This window comes from Triticum dicoccoides, chromosome 2A (genome assembly GCF_002162155.2).
Source record: "Triticum dicoccoides isolate Atlit2015 ecotype Zavitan chromosome 2A, WEW_v2.0, whole genome shotgun sequence".
NCBI lineage: Eukaryota > Viridiplantae > Streptophyta > Magnoliopsida > Poales > Poaceae > Triticum > Triticum dicoccoides.
Genome location: NC_041382.1, coordinates 5262466 through 5281107, shown reverse-complemented (window position 1 = coordinate 5281107; position 18642 = coordinate 5262466). Strand labels below are relative to the sequence as shown.

The 18642-nt window shown below is 43.2% G+C and overlaps 1 protein-coding gene across 1 annotated transcript; it reads left to right on the top strand.

The window, feature by feature from the left end:
- The first annotated feature begins 9811 nt into the window (after window positions 1-9811).
- On the top strand, window positions 9812-16729 carry LOC119352689 (protein transport protein Sec24-like At3g07100). The gene is made up of 12 exons (XM_037619266.1): window positions 9812-10885; window positions 10966-11104; window positions 12619-12809; window positions 12977-13084; window positions 13211-13414; window positions 13518-13749; window positions 13836-13985; window positions 14089-14245; window positions 14567-14694; window positions 14784-15106; window positions 15638-15823; window positions 16087-16729. Exons 1-12 carry the CDS (start codon window positions 9824-9826, stop codon window positions 16315-16317), a joined length of 3111 nt encoding a protein of 1036 aa, XP_037475163.1. The 5' UTR covers window positions 9812-9823; the 3' UTR covers window positions 16318-16729.
- The last annotated feature ends 1913 nt before the right edge of the window (window positions 16730-18642 follow it).

Here is an 18642-nt window from a genome sequence, read left to right as displayed (position 1 = left end):
GGCGTCTGTTCATGGCTAGTTGGTGTTTCTAGCCTCTTTTTAGCTCTATGTGAGCTTTCTTTGCTATTCATTACTTTTGGAGACTTTGGAACCTTGTTGGCACTTCTTTATTTGGTTAATAAGATGGCCGTATGCATCATTCTGATGCAGAGACCGGAGAGTCCCCCCTTTTCAAAAAAATGCCACCATCTTAATTTCTTGATTTTTGAGTTCAGAGTTCTAAAGGACTATCCATGTAAAATACAAAAAATGGACGAAAAACATTGTAAATAGAGTAAAACAGCCCACCAACACATACGACTCTCTCTCTCTCTCACACACACATGCACACCGCCAAAAAGAAGGCCATTGTCAGAGCTTCCCACGACATTATTGTCATCACCCATCCTTAGTTAGAGGCTCCCACTAAGCCAGATAAGGGCATGTACAATGGTTTTATCTTAAGAATGCCACGTAGGATAAATGATAAGATGGAGGGGAGAGAAATCATAAGAAATAACTAGTTTTTGAAGATAAGGCTAAGAGATGATCTATTGTAGACATGTTTTTCTGTCATATCTAAATTACATGCAAGACTTAAGATAAGACTATTTTATCAACCATTATACATGCCCTAATGGACTACCATCAGAACCCTCATTGCAACAACCTAGCGAAGGACGCGTTAGCCCATGCTTTGATGGCAAACCAAATTTGAATCCTTTGTGTGTTCACCTGAATACATCATACTTAGTTGTTAGGCTGGTCATAATGGGGAGTATCATACACTAGTATCATATACTGCATCTATAGTGCATAGTATCATAGATTAGTATCACATTTGGTCTCATTTATTGCCATGCAAGACACGTAGTAGCATAACATTAATTATGATACAGTATCTACCTATGTTACTATAACACTCTCTCTCTTCTTTAATTGTTTGCCACATAAGCGTGTTTGCGAGTCTTAATTGCATGATATCACTTATGTTACCCCCACTATGGCCAGCCTTAAGAACCACAAGAGATTGAGGGGTGTGGGTTAGCGGAGCAAAACTCCCTATTTGGTTAAAAAACGAGGAGGCGGTTGCCGGCGATGTGGCCACTGATAAAAAATAATAATTGAAAACAATGATATTTGTTTTCAGTGAATTTTAATACTTAATTTTTCATGCAAAAGTAACAAAAAAATTATATGTGAAGCGTCACAAACATTATTTATTATTGGTCTTTTATCATTTATGCCACTAGTTGTGTCCCACTACTCAGTTTCGCCACTAGAAATTTCAACCGCTCAAAAATGCCATCGCTTCATTAGGCGTATACTCAAAAATACCACCGGATACCATTACTGTCAGCTCAAATCTTGTTTACCCTATTATAATGACATAAATACCTATGCACCAACATGTCAGCTCTCCCTCTATCTCGCTACAATAAAGTGTGGGTCCCACTTGATCCCAACAACGTTTTTATTTTCCTGTAAAATTGCTCGCTTGCTTACTCCTTACAAGTGGGGCCCATACTTATGGTTGTGAGATGGAAAGAACTGAAATGTAGGTCTAGGGGTATTTTTGTCAAATACATGGTCAATGGGTTTGACCTGAAAATAACAATGTCCAATGGCATTTTTGAGCAAACATCTAACGGAATGATGGCATTTTTGAGATATCTAATGGCATTTTCAAGCAAACATCTCACGGTACGATGGCATTTTTGAGCAGTTGTAACTTTTAATGGCAAAACTGAGTAGTGGGACATAACTAGTGGCATAAGTGATAAAAACCCTATTATTTTAACTATTGATTGGAAGTTATGAATGTGATAAAACCGTCATGAGTTGTTATATATACCAAGTGGGGGAGATAAGTTTTCCTAACAACTAAGATTGGCAAACGTGTTTGCCCTGGTTGTGGGAGGGATAAGTTGAAACCTAAAATCATGTGGCTTTTGGATTGAAACAATTAAGTCACACCAACAAGTGTTAGCGATAGTGGTAGGTTCTACTCTCAAATCTTTCTTACATGTTTGAGTCTTCCATTTGTCAATACAACATTGAAAGTCATATGTTACCCTTATTCCATGAAAGAATAAAAGTAATCAAGAAGAGTCAAATCTAGTGTCACACCATTACCGTTACTTACCCAACATATAAGGTACTTTGATTCAATATGATACACAAGTTGCTTTTTACATCTTATAAGCCTCATCCTTACGGGCACATGCACGAAGACTTCCCTACTGTCATCGACAAGCTCATGCTGATTCCGGTATGGGAGCGTTGGCATCAACATGTTGACGGCTTGTTCTGGCGACGACAGTGGTCGTTGGGTGGTCCATGGACCTCAATGTAACCTTTATTATGCTTGAGGAGTTATGTACTTATGGTAAAACTTTATATAATATATCCGAACCCTTGCGCAGAAGCCTTGTAAACCCATTCTTACATAAGCAGATTCCACACATAGGGAGTATGATAAAAAAATCATGTAATCAACTCAAAGACGACATATTATTTTAACCATGTCAGTAGAATCGGTTCACTAGTGAAACAAAGCAACACCTAGAAACATGAAGTTATGACTAAATCAGGGCCTAAATTGACTCTCAACATCAATGGGTATTTTACAATGTTCTCCACAGCCACAACTTAAATGGTTAGTCTGCCAAATGATTCCAATCACCACACAACTTCCCCACCACAACATCTTTCCCATGGCAGATATCCGACGTTGTGCATCCCTTCCCCTGTACCAAATCAAAGACTCCTCCTCCAAAGATCATGGTTAGCTTCCCTTTGAAGGATTTGATCGCCATGAAGTTCCCCACCCCCACCGACGGTTAATTGATGCTTCTTGAAGGATAGAGTGCTCGCTTGCATATCTCTACCGGTAGTGGCTGGAGTGAAGACTCGCCGGCAACATTTACTCTCTTAGTCAGCAAAGATACAATGCGGAAGCGGTGTGGTTGCAGACTTATGACGCATGTGGAAAGTTAGGGCACATGTTGAGCTTATTCGGTACTAGATCATGAGTGGCGCGCGTTGCTGCGCCCGTCTATTATTACACTGTGTAAGAAAGATTTTGGTATTGAAGAAGTTGTGATCAATACAAGATTTTTCAGTTTCATATAAGATCACAGAAAAAGCTATGATTCTGGATAAACAACAACATTACTGTCGTTCATATAAGCATAACTTGCATGTAAGGAAATATTGTAAAATAGAAGCAAACAAAGGATTTTTTGAAAGATTGACAAAGAATGAGATTTCTGATCAAGAAGTAGACCAATATGCCAAAGGAGAATTATTTTGTTGCCACTCTAGCTAAGTATCTAAGCACAAGCACATTGTCCAAAAACCTGAAAGTACATATAAAAACAAACCATGAGGACATCTATAGGAGCAGAAATATGATGCTCGTACAAGGAACCTCTCTTGGGCTAGGCTGAGTAGATGATTTGTTAAATGGATGAACTGTAAGATAAATAATATAAAGGTAGTATAACTAACTTATATTCCCATGGAAGACAAAAAACTACACAAATACACATACAAGAATGGCATATGAATTGACAACGTTAATTAACTCTCTCTTACAGCTCAAATCTGAAGCAAAGTAACCTGAACCGAAGCAACACAAGCAAGAGCACTAACAAAACAACAACCCACTCCCAGCCCATGTAAAATCTATCATGTCCTGTAAGTAATACATTTACCTTCTGTGTAAACAAAGATCATCCCTCCAGCACAAAATATAACCTTTCATGGTAACAATTGTAATATTTATTATGCACCCATGACCAGAGCTTATAGTGTCCACCTCAACATAGTACATGGATGGAAAAGGGGGAACATACTTTAATATTATTTCAAGTGTATTAAAAGAAAACAGATGCCCATTAGATCATAATTTATTAAACTTGCAAAGCTGCAAACAACAAGTGTTATCCCTCTGGTTGGGTGCTAATCAAAGGTTCGAATGATCTATCTGATAAGCTGCAAAATAACAAAATTCATGTTATAAATTTGAGGTCTAAAATATCTGAATCTAGCTACTGTGTGGTTAGTATAGAGTCCAAGATGAAAATTAAAAAAAACAATGAATTAATAATCATCCGCAAAGGCATAACTAATTATTCTGAAATCACATTATTGAAAACCTACAACCTTAGTAATGAATCAAAATCTAACACCCACATTGCTGATAATTATCATCTAAAAGATTATTATTTTTACTGGGAGATCTAAAACATCATTAACTGAGAATTACGGTTATAAGTCAACAAAGAACTAAACCTAATGAAGACATGCAACAAAGTCAAATTATAGCAGGTGAGTTGTTGTTGTAGAAAACATCAACATCAGACACTGCAGCCAATACAAATTTTCACAAAATAAAGGGAGAGACTGAACCACAAAGTTGAATACATGAAAGATTTGTAGCACATAATTGATTACCAAGATCGTCGCCGTGGACAACTGAAACCTCGCCAGTTGCCATGGTACCCTGCTGCTGGCTAGCACAACATCACATTCTTCTCTTCCTCTTCATGCCACCGCTTTGAGCTACCATGAAAAGCTTCCTGCAACAGTGTAGTGGTGGGGAAGGCTGTTGTGGTGCTTGAGACATGCGAGGACTTGAACTCCCTACAGGCTACAACACTGCCATGAACAAGTCGCCAAACCATTTCAACAAATAAAAAAACCTATACATTATGGCAGAACAAAGCAAGATGGAGAAGGATTTACCACGATGAGGTCTTACCTTCTTGACTACCCTCGTGGCTGATAACTATCATGCCATCGTTGAGGTGCCAAAACCTGCGACCCAGGACAGGTTCCATTGCGGCAACCTCGGGCGGGAGCGTCATCCTCGTCACGGCAGACCTTCTACCAAGGGCTAAACGGGTCCAGGTGCCATCTCGCTGCCGTCGCGACCATCGCCACTAGCCTTGGTTAGGGTTAGCGCTCGCTTCGGCCAGGTGCTATGCTAGGTGTGCTGTTTGGCCCAGTTAACCAGGTTAGTCCAAAAAAGTTATGGGGGTAGCTACTCTCACGAAGATGCGGGGACATGAGCATTAAAAAACACTTTACATCCAATGGCTAGAGACGGCCATAACGTGAAATCGGATGGCTTTGAATGCTCATAGCGTGAGGGAGCTCCTAGCACTAATAGAAAAACTACTTTACGTGAGACACATTAGTCCCGGTTCATTTTTGGCCCGGTACTGATGGTACCATTAGTCCCGGTTCGAACTGCTATGCATTAGTCCCGATTCGTGTTGAACCTTTAGTACCGGTTCGTGCCATGAACCGGTACTAAAGGGGTGGTGGCAGGCTGGCATCAGGCTGGGACCCCACGAGCCCTTTAGTGCCGGTTTGTGACACAAACCGAGACTAAAGGTCTAACCTATAGTCCCGGTTTGTGTCACAAACCGACACTAAAGGGGTCTTAACCTATAGTCCCGGTTGGAGACACAAATCGGCACTATAGGGCAATTTTCAATCTCTACCCCCTATCGCCTTTTCAGTTTTGAAAAAAAACAAAAGAAAATGATAAAAAGTTCAAAAATTAAAATCCGTCGAGATTTAGTTACGTTATTACATCTAGTAGTTACGGAAATTTAAAAACATAAATTTTGACATGTTTTGCGAAAAAGTGTTATGAAAAAGTAAAACGACTATATTCGAGATTTCTCCGCACGGCAAATTTTAGAATCCTCAAATTTTGGAAGGAAAAAAAGTTATGCTCAAGTTTTAGTTTTTTTGAATTTTGGTTAAATCTAATCAAACTATGGTCAAACTACTTATTCAAGAAATATTAGTGTTACTAAATAATTATTCAAGAATATTAGTGTTACTAAATAATTATTTCAGTTTTTTTTGAATTTTGGTCAAATCTGGTCAAACTACTTATTCAGGAAATATTAATGTTAGTAAATAATTATTGTTTTTAGAATAATTGTTTCAAACTCAAACAGTGAAACGTGTCACTTCATGCTCAAGCTAAACTCCTGAGGGTTAATAGGATTGACAACTTACTATTGTCAGGAAAACAACAAGTGCGGACTTGAAAACTAGGGGGAATAGAACTAGGAAGTTAGGCGTTCTCAGGCTGGAATAGTGAGTGGATGGGTGACCGGTTGGGAAGTTAGATGATCTGGATGGGTGACCGGCCGGCATGTACACTTGAGCAGTTATGAGGGGTGATTAGAGACTAAATCATCAAATAATTTAGAAAATTGAAAATCGGAAAAAAATCAAATTTTTTCTAGGACAATAAAAAAATTCCTTTAGTCCCGTTTGGTGTTACCAACCGGGACTAAAGGTCCCCCAGACCATGGCGCGAGCTCGTGCCACGTGGTGGGCCTTTGGCCCCGATTCGTGTTGAACCGGGACTAAGGGGGGGACCTTTAGTCCCCACCCTTTAGTGCCGGTTCCAGAACCGGGACTAAAGGTCCTTACAAATCGGTACAAAATGTCGTTTTTCTACTAGTGTAGGGTGCCAAGTTATAATGTCTTAAATAAAATTATCATAGAGTTAAATGTACTGGAGGTCCTAAAAGTTTCATCAAGGTGTCACTTTAGTCCTAATTCTTTCAAAATGCACCTTTAGATCCTAATTCTTTAGTAAGTGGTTCACTTGAGGTCCTTTTTTCACGAGTGCTCATTGACCTGCCCGCGTGGCACGTTGACCCATGCCACGTCGACAGAGGGCCCAACTGGCTGGTGAGGAAAATACACTGGTGATCCTGAAAGTTTCTGATCAGTGTCACTTTAGTCCTATTTTTTTTTTCAAAACGCACGTTTACGTCCTAATTCTATAGTAAGTAGTTCATGCGAGGTCCTTTTTCGCACGATCATTCTATAGCTTGTGGAGGAGGCAATGCTGCCGACGCTGTTGCAATGCTCCTCTTCGTCACTCGCTTCCTTGCCGAGGAGCTTGCTGCCCCAGCCATGGCGATGGTGTGGGCATGAGAGAGAGAGGGGGGGATGTCAAGAGGGGGAGGGTACAAGGGGCTTTCTCTAAAAAAAGAACAACCACAACGGCCTCTAAGTTGACATGGCATGGGTCAATGCGTCATGCAAGCATGTCAGAGAAAGATCGTGCAAAAAAGGACCTCGCGTGAACCACTTACTATAGAATTAGGATCTAAACGTGAGTAGGACTAAAATGACATTGCCTAGAAACTTTTAGGACCTCCAGTGTAATTTTCTCGCCTGGCGGTTGGGCCCTCTGTCGACATGGCGTGGGTCAACGCGCCACACATGCAGGGCAATGAGCGCTCATGGAAAAAGGACCTCGCATGAACCACTTACTAAAGAATGAGGACCTAAATGTGCATTTTGAAAGAATTAGGACTAAAGTGACACCCCGATGAAACTTTTAGGACTGCCAGTGCATTTAACTCATTATCATATGTGTGGTAAGCTCTTCTATCTTTGTATCATGAGGTGATCTAGTCCCTCTACACACTTTCCACATTGTATATTTTAGGGATGTACTTCCGACATTATTTATGGATGTACTTTCAACATTATTAATGAGAAGGGGTTTTAAATTCCAAAAATTTATGCTTATATTTATACTATATAAATCAACCAATCAGTCTCTTAGTGAAGTCTGCTTATATATAAGCCATATACACCAATGGTGTTTCATTTGACATTTTTCATGAAATGATCAAGCATTAATACCACATTTCCATCTGATCACTAGATAGTTTGGTTTATCGTCTCCTCGGTTATCGTTGACTTCCCTCTTTCCCATGGCATTTTCATCGAGCAATGTAACCCTAAGACGAACACCAACTTCATTTTCCTCACGACGTATAAGATCATCCATGAAGACTGCCGCGTAAACCCTACAAACTGCACCTTTGAACATCACGGATCCTCCTAATAATGGATCGAATGGACCATGATCCTGCTAAACAATTCATCAGCTGAAACTTTTCTATCCCCCGTTTCGGTGATGTATCTAGCGTTGCTGGAGGGCGTGTGGTGGTGGGTCTCGCGGGATTAGGTCGGTGCTGGTCTTTGATGGACGTGCTTGGATCCAATCTTTGTTCGTCCCGTTCGTGTGTCTAGAGTTTGAATCCTTTTGATCCATACTTTTCTTTATCAACGACGGTTGTTGTTCTGGTGCGTTGGTCGTGTACGGCCTTACCACAACGACTTCCCGACTTTCCGATGCTTGTAGTCGTCGTTAGGTGGTCTACCGACATATATACATTTTTCATTTATGTTCTTTGTACCGACGTGGCATGATGAATAGATCAAAAGTTTCTTCCAGAAAAAGAGCTGAAACTTATCTATTTTTCAGACGAATTTGGTTGACATTCATAAACCGAACTTGATATGACAAATAACTGTATGCAGAAGACATAGGAACAGACAAAGAGTTGTTGCAGACTTACGACACATGTGGAAAGTTAGGGCACGTGATGAGTTTGCTCTATATTCTAATATGTGTGGTGAGCTCTTTTATCTTTATATATTGGGTGTGGTTTAATCCCTATATGCACTTTCAAATTTGTTTTCTTAGGGATGTACTTTCAACATTGATTTCTATAGGAATGCACTTTTATCATTGCTAATGAGAAGGGCTTTTAATTCTTCAAAAAGTCTGCTTATACTAGTTAGTAAGCTATATAAACCAACCAAATAGTCCTTTAGACAAGTCTGCCTGTATGTAAGCACATAGGACTAGTTTGGTTTGCTTCCACAATGTGATGCCTGGCCTGGGACCCTCTCTGAAAGCTACCTGGTTCTTGTTTGATGCATGTCCACGAGAGAATAGTATCTGCCTGGCCTGGAGAATGAGACAGAGCGGTTAGCCTGGCTGAAGGGCGAGGCAATGAGGTTAGCCTGGTCCAGGCAACCAATATTTGACACCTGGGTTTGCCTGGTGCACCTGTCTGGGTGTAATCATATGTGCTAATCATTAGGCTATAAAAAACGAGGTGGATGAAAATAAAATAGTGACATCTTAGACTCCACCAGGCCAGGCCTCAAACCAAACACCTCCTCCGTATGCGCTGGCCTGGCCAGGCAAAAAAAAAATCCAAATTCTCATGCACAAATCAGACATCAAAAATTCCCAGGCGTACTTTTCAGGAAGCCAACCAAACTGCCGCATACTCCCTCCGTCTTAAAAGAAGTGTCGCAATCACTCTCTAAGTGTTTCATCTATTTTTTTCATGAAAGCACGAAGCACTATTACCATGTGCCCACCAGGTCACATGAGAGTCTGGTTTACGGTCTCCTCGACGATCATCGACTTCCCTCTTTCCCATTGCATCGTCGTCGACCGATGTAACCCTAAGCCGACTTTATTTTCCTCACGACGATATACGAAACGTACAAACGGCTCCATTGAACATCGCGGAGCCCCCCTAACAAGGGCCACGATCCTGCTAGACAGTTCATCGCAAGCTGAAACTTTTTGTGGTTTGAGACGAATTCGGTTAACAGTCACAAACGGAATTTGACACGGCGGAGAGGCAGACAGGTGGGGCCCACGGAGGCGAGACACGCGCAGCTATAGCAGCGTCAGCAAGCCGAGCCGAGCCGGCCTCCCAACCTGTATTCTATTCGGAACCTTCTTCTCCAATCTCCACCTCCCCGTCTCCAAATTCCAATCTCGCCGCGTCGGAGCGCCGCCGCCGCCCCGATCTCGGTACGTGCCCGTGGACCCTCGCCCTGAATCCGGCCCCTCCCGCCGGATCCGGCCGCCGCGGCGCGGGATCCGATCCGGGCCGCCGCGGCCGCCGCCCGGATCGAGCAAAAAAACCTGATCTTGGCCTGCTTGTTGTGAATTCCGCAGGTGCCCGACGCGATGCGCCCGTCCGCGGGGAACGAGAGGCCGCCGGGGCGGCCCGTGTCCGGCTTCGTGCCCGGTTTCGCCGCCGGGGCCCCTCCGCCGGCGGCGGGGGCCTCGCCGTTCGGGGCCGCTGCTCCGCTCGGGCGCCCCTTCGCCCCGCCGACGCAGCAGCAGGGCCCGCCGGTCGCGCAGGCGGCTGCTTCCCCTCGGGGGCCGCTCGGGGCTCCGCCGCCCGCGGCAATGGGTGGGTACAGGGGTCCACCGCCGCCACAGGGTTCCTTCGGCGCTGGGCCGCCACCTCCAGGGCTGTTCAGCGCAGCACCGCCGCCTCAGGGCCCCTTCGGCATGGCACCACCGGCTCAGGGCCCCTTCGGCGCCGCACCTCCTCCTTCCCAGGGACCCATGGGCGGCGCACCTCCACCCCAGGGACCCTTCGGCGCAGCACCTCGACCCCAGGGACCCTTCGGAGCCGCGCCTCCATCTCAGGGACCCTTTGGCGCCGCACCACCGTCTCAAGGCCCTTTTGGCGCAGCACCTCCACCTTTTCGCCCTCCACCGTCAGCTCTCCCGCAGCCGCAGTCTCCCACAGGGAACGCTATGCCACCGCCAACTTATGTGAGGCCGCCGCCAGTACAATCGCAGCCCCAGCCTGTGCAAGGGTACTACTCTGGCGGCCCTAACCCACAGTTTCCGCCGGTCCGGCCATCGTTTCAACAGCCAATGCAGAACATGCCACCGCCTACCATGGGGCCACCTTCCTCGTACAGTAACCAGCCAGCATACCCAACTACAGGGCCTCCGATGGGCACGCTCCAGAGCTTAGTGGAGGACTTCCAGTCTCTGTCAGTGAGTTCTGCACCTGGATCGCTTGACCCAGGTGTTGATGTAAATGGGCTACCACGTCCGCTATATGGCGATGAGGAGCCAGCTAAGGTTTTGGAGGCATTCCCATTGAATTGCCACCCGAGGTACTTCCGGCTGACAACCCACACTATTCCGGCATCCCAGTCATTGGTCTCCAGGTGGCATTTGCCCCTTGGTGCCGTGGTACATCCTCTCGCAGAAGCACCTGATGGGGTAATGAACTCTGCTTTATCATTTTCTGTATGTATCCAAAGCACTGGATGGTTTTGACATGTTTGTTTCTCGATGCTTAGGAGGAAGTGCCAGTTGTCAACTTTGGGTCGGCTGGTGTAATCCGCTGTCGAAGATGCAGGACATATATAAATCCTTATGCAACATTTGCAGATGCTGGAAGGAAGTGGCGCTGCAATCTTTGCACACTGCTCAATGATGGTAACTTTTAACTTGAAACTTATGCAGATTCAGTGCGTATTGAATGGACCGATTGCCGATGTTTCTGCCAGCCATCACATCACTTCTTGTTTAGAGTCAAAATTCTTTACTAAGGTTTCTTAATACCAATACTGTTCAATGGTTCATCCTCAAGATGCCTTATCATAATGTTTGCAAAGCAGTGTGAGAACTCTTCTAGCATGGTATACTATTGTGGTGGGTTCGGTGTTTTCATAGAGGGATGAAACTACGAGTGAACTGTAACCTGAGTAAGATATCCTTTAATCATTGGCGCCTCACTGGACATACCAAAGAGGCAGAGATGTTTTGTCTTGATTCCTGATTAGCTTTGAAAATGGTAGAGGAAAAATATAGTTTTCTTTAGCAGTTTAGCTATTTTATATGATATCTATAGATCTATAGAATATACTTAGTACCACCTTTTTATTGCTGTTTTCCATAAGGTTATCCTTGCCATCTTTTAATGCAAGAATTTTGAATAAAAGAATCAGATAATATCTAAGATTGGGAAATTAAGTTTGGTTAAATACATGTTGCTATACAATTATCTTTAGATTTGAGACATCAGTCGTTGACCATCACACTAAATGTCATTCCAGAAGGTGCCTTCTGATTTTATTTATTTATTTAAGTAGGATATATTGTGATTATACCGAGGCCCTGAAAGAGGACCTGTTACACAGGCATGCTGCTGTTGAATCAGCCTTTTTTTTGATATCTTAGTTCAAGCTTAACCACGTTTGGCATATCATATTAAATAACTGAAATAACTTGGCACGTTAGAATAAAGATTAAGTGGGCCAGCTTTGTTTGTATACAAGAAAAAAGTAGTCCAAGAAATACTCGATGCTTTCTGTCACAATAAGGTATATGGAGTAGTAAAAGAAATACCATTGTATATGCCCCCTCTTGTCCTAACTTAAACTTACACTCTTACATAGAATGAGCATACACTTGTACCCAAAAGTTAGCTTTCAGGATAAATATTAAGCTCGACTTGTTCTTCAAAGTGAAGCTGAAGTTATTACAGGAAATCCATATAGGATTATAAGGTGAAATAGTTTAGAAGCTATGTTACTTATTTGGTGGATTTTATTTCCGTAAGCTATATACTTTGGGTCGGCTGGAGTATTTGAATTGTAAACTACATGGCCAATGATCTAGGCTCAACACACTGTAATCGAGAGAGCATACTTCAGTGAGAGACGCAATTTTCCTTATGCCACCCTCATAAAATTTCCCAACAAGAGGAAATGTAGGTAGACTTCTGCTTAGCAGGGTTAAGCAGAGCTGTTTGAGTTTTTGACTAATTGCATTGCAGTTATCTTAGAGATAGTGCTTGAGGTAGAAAGAACTATCATCTGTTGTATAATCTTACATTCTGTTTAGGTTGTCATTTATGAGATCTGTATGTACCAGTGCTAGTGCTGACTGATCTCTTAGCAGTTAGCACCCTTTTCCTTGCTAAAATTTATATGTTCCCTTTTCTGCAGTTCCTGGCGAGTACTTTTGTGCTCTTGATGCTAGTGGACGAAGATTTGATGCAGATCAAAGACCAGAACTTTCTAAGGGAACAGTGGAGTTTGTTGCTCCTACTGAATATATGGTTCGGCCACCAATGCCGCCTTCGTATTTCTTTCTTATTGATGTCTCAGTATCTGCAGTTCGAAGTGGGCTGCTCGAGGTACGTTCTACATTTTTTTTTTTGAAATTTTGTTCTTTCTGAGGGTTATCATTTTTTGGGTATCATTGACAATGCAGATTAGGGCTGTAGGATTTAGTATGTTCTTTTTGTTACAAGAATTATTTTGGTTCCTAAGATTCAAATAATTCTCATGTGCTTTCTTCCAGGTAGTTGCGAAGACCATCAAATCATGCCTTGATGATCTTCTAGGCTATCCACGAACACAAATTGGATTCTTAACCTTCGACAGCACATTGCACTTCCACAATTTCAAGGTATTTCCTGCAGCTCCTTAGTTATTATTTTCTTCCAGGATTGCATTTTGCTCTGCAACATCATTGCTTTAACATACCAAACTTGATTTCATGATGTGCTCAACTTGTGTTCTTTGATTGTATCAGTCTTCTTTGAGTCAGCCTCAAATGATGGTGGTTGCCGATTTGGACGATGTTTTCCTGCCATTGCCTGATGATCTCTTGGTTAATTTGGTCGATTCTAGACGTGTTGTCGAGTCCTTTCTCGATAACTTGCCCAATATGTTTCAGGACAATGTAAATGTAGAATCTGCTCTTGGTCCTGCACTTAAAGCAGCATTCATGGTTATGGTAAGATCCTTAATGGTTTATTATTGAAGTATGCGTTGGTTGTTCTTGTGTGCCCTCTGTTACAAAATTTAATCTCTGGACAATTATGTAATCCCTGTTGTAGGGTCAAATTGGGGGAAAGTTGCTTGTCTTCCAGAGTACATTGCCATCTCTTGGTATTGGCCGTTTGAGACTTCGTGGAGATGATGTCCGTGCATATGGAACAGACAAGGAGCATATTCTGAGGATACCAGAAGATCCCTTCTATAAACAGATGGCTGCTGAGTTCACGAAAAATCAGATCGCCGTGGACATATTTTCTTTGAGTGACAAGTATTGTGATATAGCTTCCTTAGGTGACAATTCATTGACAACCCCCGTTGAAAGTTCCTATAGTATTTCATATTTGCTCTTCCTTACCGTGATATGTACTAATGTGTAGGTTCTCTGGCGAAATATACTGGTGGTCAGGTGTACCATTATCCATCCTTCCAGGCAACTACTCACGGGGAGAAACTTAAACATGAGCTTAGCAGAGACCTTACTCGGGAGACTGCTTGGGAATCTGTAATGCGTATCAGATGTGGAAAAGGTTTTAGATTTTATCCACAGCTGCATGTTTATCATCTTCCTATATATTTCCTTGCCTCGTTAGTTTTTATTCAACCTAACTCTCATGACATAATGTTTTTCAGGGGTGCGTTTCACAACATATCATGGTCATTTCATGCTAAGGTCCACAGATTTGTTAGCTCTTCCAGCTGTTGACTCTGATAAAGCTTTTGCGATGCAACTGTCTCTAGAGGAGACCCTAATGACCACACAGACTGTTTACTTCCAAGTGGCATTGCTGTATCCTTTCCTGTCAAGTTGCTTGTGCTGCCCTGCTCTCTATCTCTTGATTTTAGTGAGAAAGTTGATGTTACAAACGATAACTTAACAAAATGTCAACGGAGCACCTCTCTCAAGGTTTCCTTTGCTCGTAGTTTGGTGATAGCTAGATCCATGAATAGGGTTTGTCAGTAGAGTAGAACTGGGAGAGATCCAAGTCGCTTATTTTTAATTGTCAAAGCACCCCCTGCATATGATGTTGGATGTTGCCTTCTGCCATTGGGCTTTTATTTGTACAATATTATTTACAAGTGTGATTCTTGTGTCCTTAACCACTATCAGATATACATCATCTTCTGGTGAACGACGTATCAGGGTGCATACGGCAGCTGCACCTGTGGTCACAGATCTTGGTGAAATGTATCGTCAAGCAGATACTGGTGCCATTGTGTCGGTGTTGGCTAGAATCGGTTAGTACTAGATCGATGCTCTCCCCTTCATAAATGTCAATATACATGACTGATCACTTTATAGCTTACTAATTATCGCTATCCTGCAGCTGTTGAGAACTCACTGTCTGATAAGCTGGACAGTGTTCGACAACAATTACAGTTAAAGCTTGTGAAAAGTTTAAAGGAATACCGGAACCTATATGTTGTGCAACATCGAATAGGAGGGAGACTGATATATCCAGAATCATTAAGATACTTGCCATTATACATCTTGGCCCTATGCAAATCCCTTGCTCTGCGTGGTGGTTATGCTGACGTCTCTCTTGATGAACGTTGCGCTGCTGGTTTCAGTATGATGATACTGCCTGCAAGAAGGCTGCTCAATTTTATTTATCCATCTCTGTACAGGCTTGATGAAGTATTGACAGTGGTATGCCGTATTTCCTTGCTACTTAACTGATTAAACCTTTTATCCAGTGCTGCTTGTAGACTTGTTACTTCCAAATTATGCAAGTTAGAATATAAATAACTTCAGTTTTATTTTCTGTGGTGGAAAGAACCAGTTAGTCTGGTCAAATACTTGGCCTTTAATAGTTCATATCTTGCAACTTGCAGCCAGATCAGGCTTATCATTAAGCGAAATAAATACATAACCTCTAGCTGTTTTTATTCAGCATGTTTGGTACGAGGGTTTTTCCTTCAATTTAGGCATATTTGTAGTTAAAATGGGCAGAACCAGTATATAAGAAGTTAAACTGATTAGTCTGCTTAGTTAGTTTGGTATTACCTCAACCCATTTAATTCCTGCTTCAAAATTCAGTTTCAGTTTGTAGAGCCGAAAGTCACAGTAAGCATTAATTGAAATTGAGCTGATTTTATTGGTATATTCGAACTTTAACATTTCGTTTAATCTAGTCTACACATTGTCTTTTCTAACTGAAATAAATGTCATGATTTTCAGGAACCAGATATGATTGATGGGGCCCTGAAGCGGTTGCCATTAACCTTGCAGTGCCTAGACACTGCCGGTTTATATCTTCTTGATGATGGCTTCACCTTCCTAGTATGGTTGGGTAGGATGCTCCAACCTGAGCTCATGAACGACATTCTTGGAGTCAGCCTCTCAAACTTCCCTGATCTATCAAAGGTACCCTTCTTTACTCTTTGGTAAATAATAGTCTTGACCTTGGGACTTATACTTATTTCCTCTTTCTGCCCTATTTTTTTGGCTTTCTTAAACAAAATTCAAATAAATTAACAGTGTATCATGCCATTTCTCCTTTTTTTAGTATGTTCTTAAAAATACCTCTGATATGCTCTGGGATCAGAATCTATAAAAGGCTCACAGTTAGCATGTAATACAACTTCACTTTTGATTTGTGCTTCTTGCTGACATGGGGTATCTTGCAGATTCAGTTGAGAGAATGTGACAACAATCACTCGAGAAACTTCATGGCAGTACAAAGAGCCCTGAGGGAGAGGGATTCTTCGTGTTACCAGCTGCCCCGTGTGGTACGGCAAGGCGAGCAGCCAAGAGAAGGCTTCCTACTTCTGTCCAACCTCGTCGAGGATCAGATGGCTGGAACAAGCAGTTACGTGGACTGGATACTCCAAATTCACCGCCAAACACAGAGCTCGTGATGATGTATGGTGGATGTTCCAGAAATTTTTGTTTTTGTGTAAACTGCTGCAGATTCAGTTGCTATGCCAGTCCCCGGTCGCCCTCTTAACCATTGGAAAAAAATGGCGAGCCAGCCGTGCTCTACCATATGCCATCCTGTTAGCAGCAGTGCTCTCGCTGTCGGCGAGCAATACAAACTTTATTGTTAATATATTTCGTTCTTGTGATTATTTTTCGTGACGAGAAAAGGATACAGCTGTTGTATCAGAATAAGTAGGCAGCACCTTTGGTAAATTGTACAATCGTTTGGAGTCTTTGGTAGGGGTTTGTACGCATTTGTATCGTCGACACTTTTTAGTTGCAAAGATCGTGTAAACTCTTGTTTGACTGTTGGTACTGATCTGGCTGCAATAGGAAGCACCTTTTTACTCATGTTTTGGTACTGATCTGGATTCAAGATGTCATATTTCTTTTTGGTGGAAACAAGTACCCGCAACAATTTGAAAGCAATTGTCCTTTTAATCTTGTGTAGCTCATTCAACCTACCACATCAAAGGCCACCGAGCCCCAAATGAGCTTGGTGAAGACGAGGAGCGGTGAGGATGGGGGCCAAGACGTAAAGGGCGTGGCCGCAAACCACCTTCCTCGCCGCGCTGCCGCCGGCGCCCAGGCGGGAAGGCACGATAAACGACGGCATGACGGCCGCTCCTGCTCCTGCTTCTGCTCGCGGGCGGCCGGCTGGCCAGAGGGGTCGGTGAAAAGTGGGGATGGATGGCGATGACGGGGGGTTTTAGGCGGAGGAGGAGGGGAGGGACACCAAACCGGCGCTGCCTTTGCCTTTCCACTTTAATGACGCGCGCTAGCAAGACCGGGATTCAAATTTCAAGGAGCCCGCGTGTTCCATCGTTGCATGTTTGTTACTCTTCGGGAGGGGCACTTGTGTTATCGTTGCACACCCTAGGGTAGATTGCAAAAAAACCCACCATAATTAGAGACCCTAATTCAGAAAACCACCATCTTTTTCTTTTCGTTTTAAAAAACCGCCACCATTTTGCTGATAGTTTGTGAAAAACACTGATCGCTCATATAAGCACTAGCCCCAATAAAAATAACCATCTCAGTATCCTCCTCCTCCCGACCCACCGTGCCAGCCGCCGGTGCCGCACCGATCAGGAAGGATCCCGCGGCGACCCAAGCCGCCTTTGCCCCGCCATCATTTCTCCTCCGTCTTCTCTTCTACCTTGTCGCCTGGCCTAAGCCGGTTCATGCGTGCCGCCGCGGGTCTCCTCCGAGGCGCCCGAGAGCACTACCTCGCTGCAGATCGTAGCTCGCATAGCCACCACCAACGAATCACCGCCCGATCGTGTCCCTGAGCTTTGTCGCCTCACGCTGATCTATCTCACTTACGGGTTCGAGCAAGGATGTCTGGAGACGACTGAATCAAGCCTTTCTCGGCCGCTTGCATCGAACACTCCTCGCCGTTGATTCGCCGCCTCCATGTCTGCCCAGAGCCTGCTGAACTCCCCTGCCGCATCAAAGTGAGCTCCTCTCGATTTGCCGCCCCCATCTCATCTACTCCATTTCGCGTTGTAGCGTCCGTGCTCCCCTTCTTCGTCCACTAGCACGCGCAAGCTCCAGGAGTTCGTATTATTCACCTAAGCAACTTCTTTTTTTGATTGAAAGAGGGTCCCCCCTCCGATTTCATTTATAGAAATCATCAAACTAGTAACATAAAGTCTTATATAACTATTGAAAAAAGAGAATAAAAGGCGCAAAGTACCAGGCATCGATCATCCCCAAATTCTAGCTACTACTCCAGGCAACATACTGCTGATGGCACACATGCCAGAAGGGGACACAAAACACTATCACACATTTAAAACTAGCACCTAGAAAATGCCCAGAACAAGCAATCGCCCCGGAACACCGGGGAAGGAGAGGATCATCACCCCATAGACTTAATTTGCCACCTGCTCTACCAGCCTTGCCCCCAGCATCAACAGCTTTTCCTCTGGTTGTTTTGTCTGCAAAATAGCCCAATCCGAGATCCATTTGCACATTAATGAAATTACAGTTAAAGGACCATGATGTATCTTTTTTATCAAAGATGATATCATTTCTACATTTCCCAATTGCCCAAAACATTGCAGAGATGCCTACCAACACCAACTTTTTATAGTCTTTGGGAAAGGTTTTGAGCCATCTCCCAAAGCAGTCATGTAAGTTGAGAGGTATAGATTGTAGATCAAAAGCACATCTAAATAAGTTCCAGATCAGTCTAGCTACAGAACAAGAGAAGAAGAAATGATCAATACTTCCATCCTGGCCACAAAATATACACCCCC

Coding starts and splice junctions, on each gene's coding strand:
- LOC119352689 (XM_037619266.1), top strand. CDS start 9,824: ATGCGCCCGTCCGCGGGGAACGAGAGGCCGCCGGGGCGGCCCGTGTCC. Junction 13,986..14,088: donor GCGTATCAGATGTGGAAAAG/GTTTTAGATTTT, acceptor AATGTTTTTCAG/GGGTGCGTTTCACAACATAT. Junction 14,695..14,783: donor GTCGGTGTTGGCTAGAATCG/GTTAGTACTAGA, acceptor GCTATCCTGCAG/CTGTTGAGAACTCACTGTCT.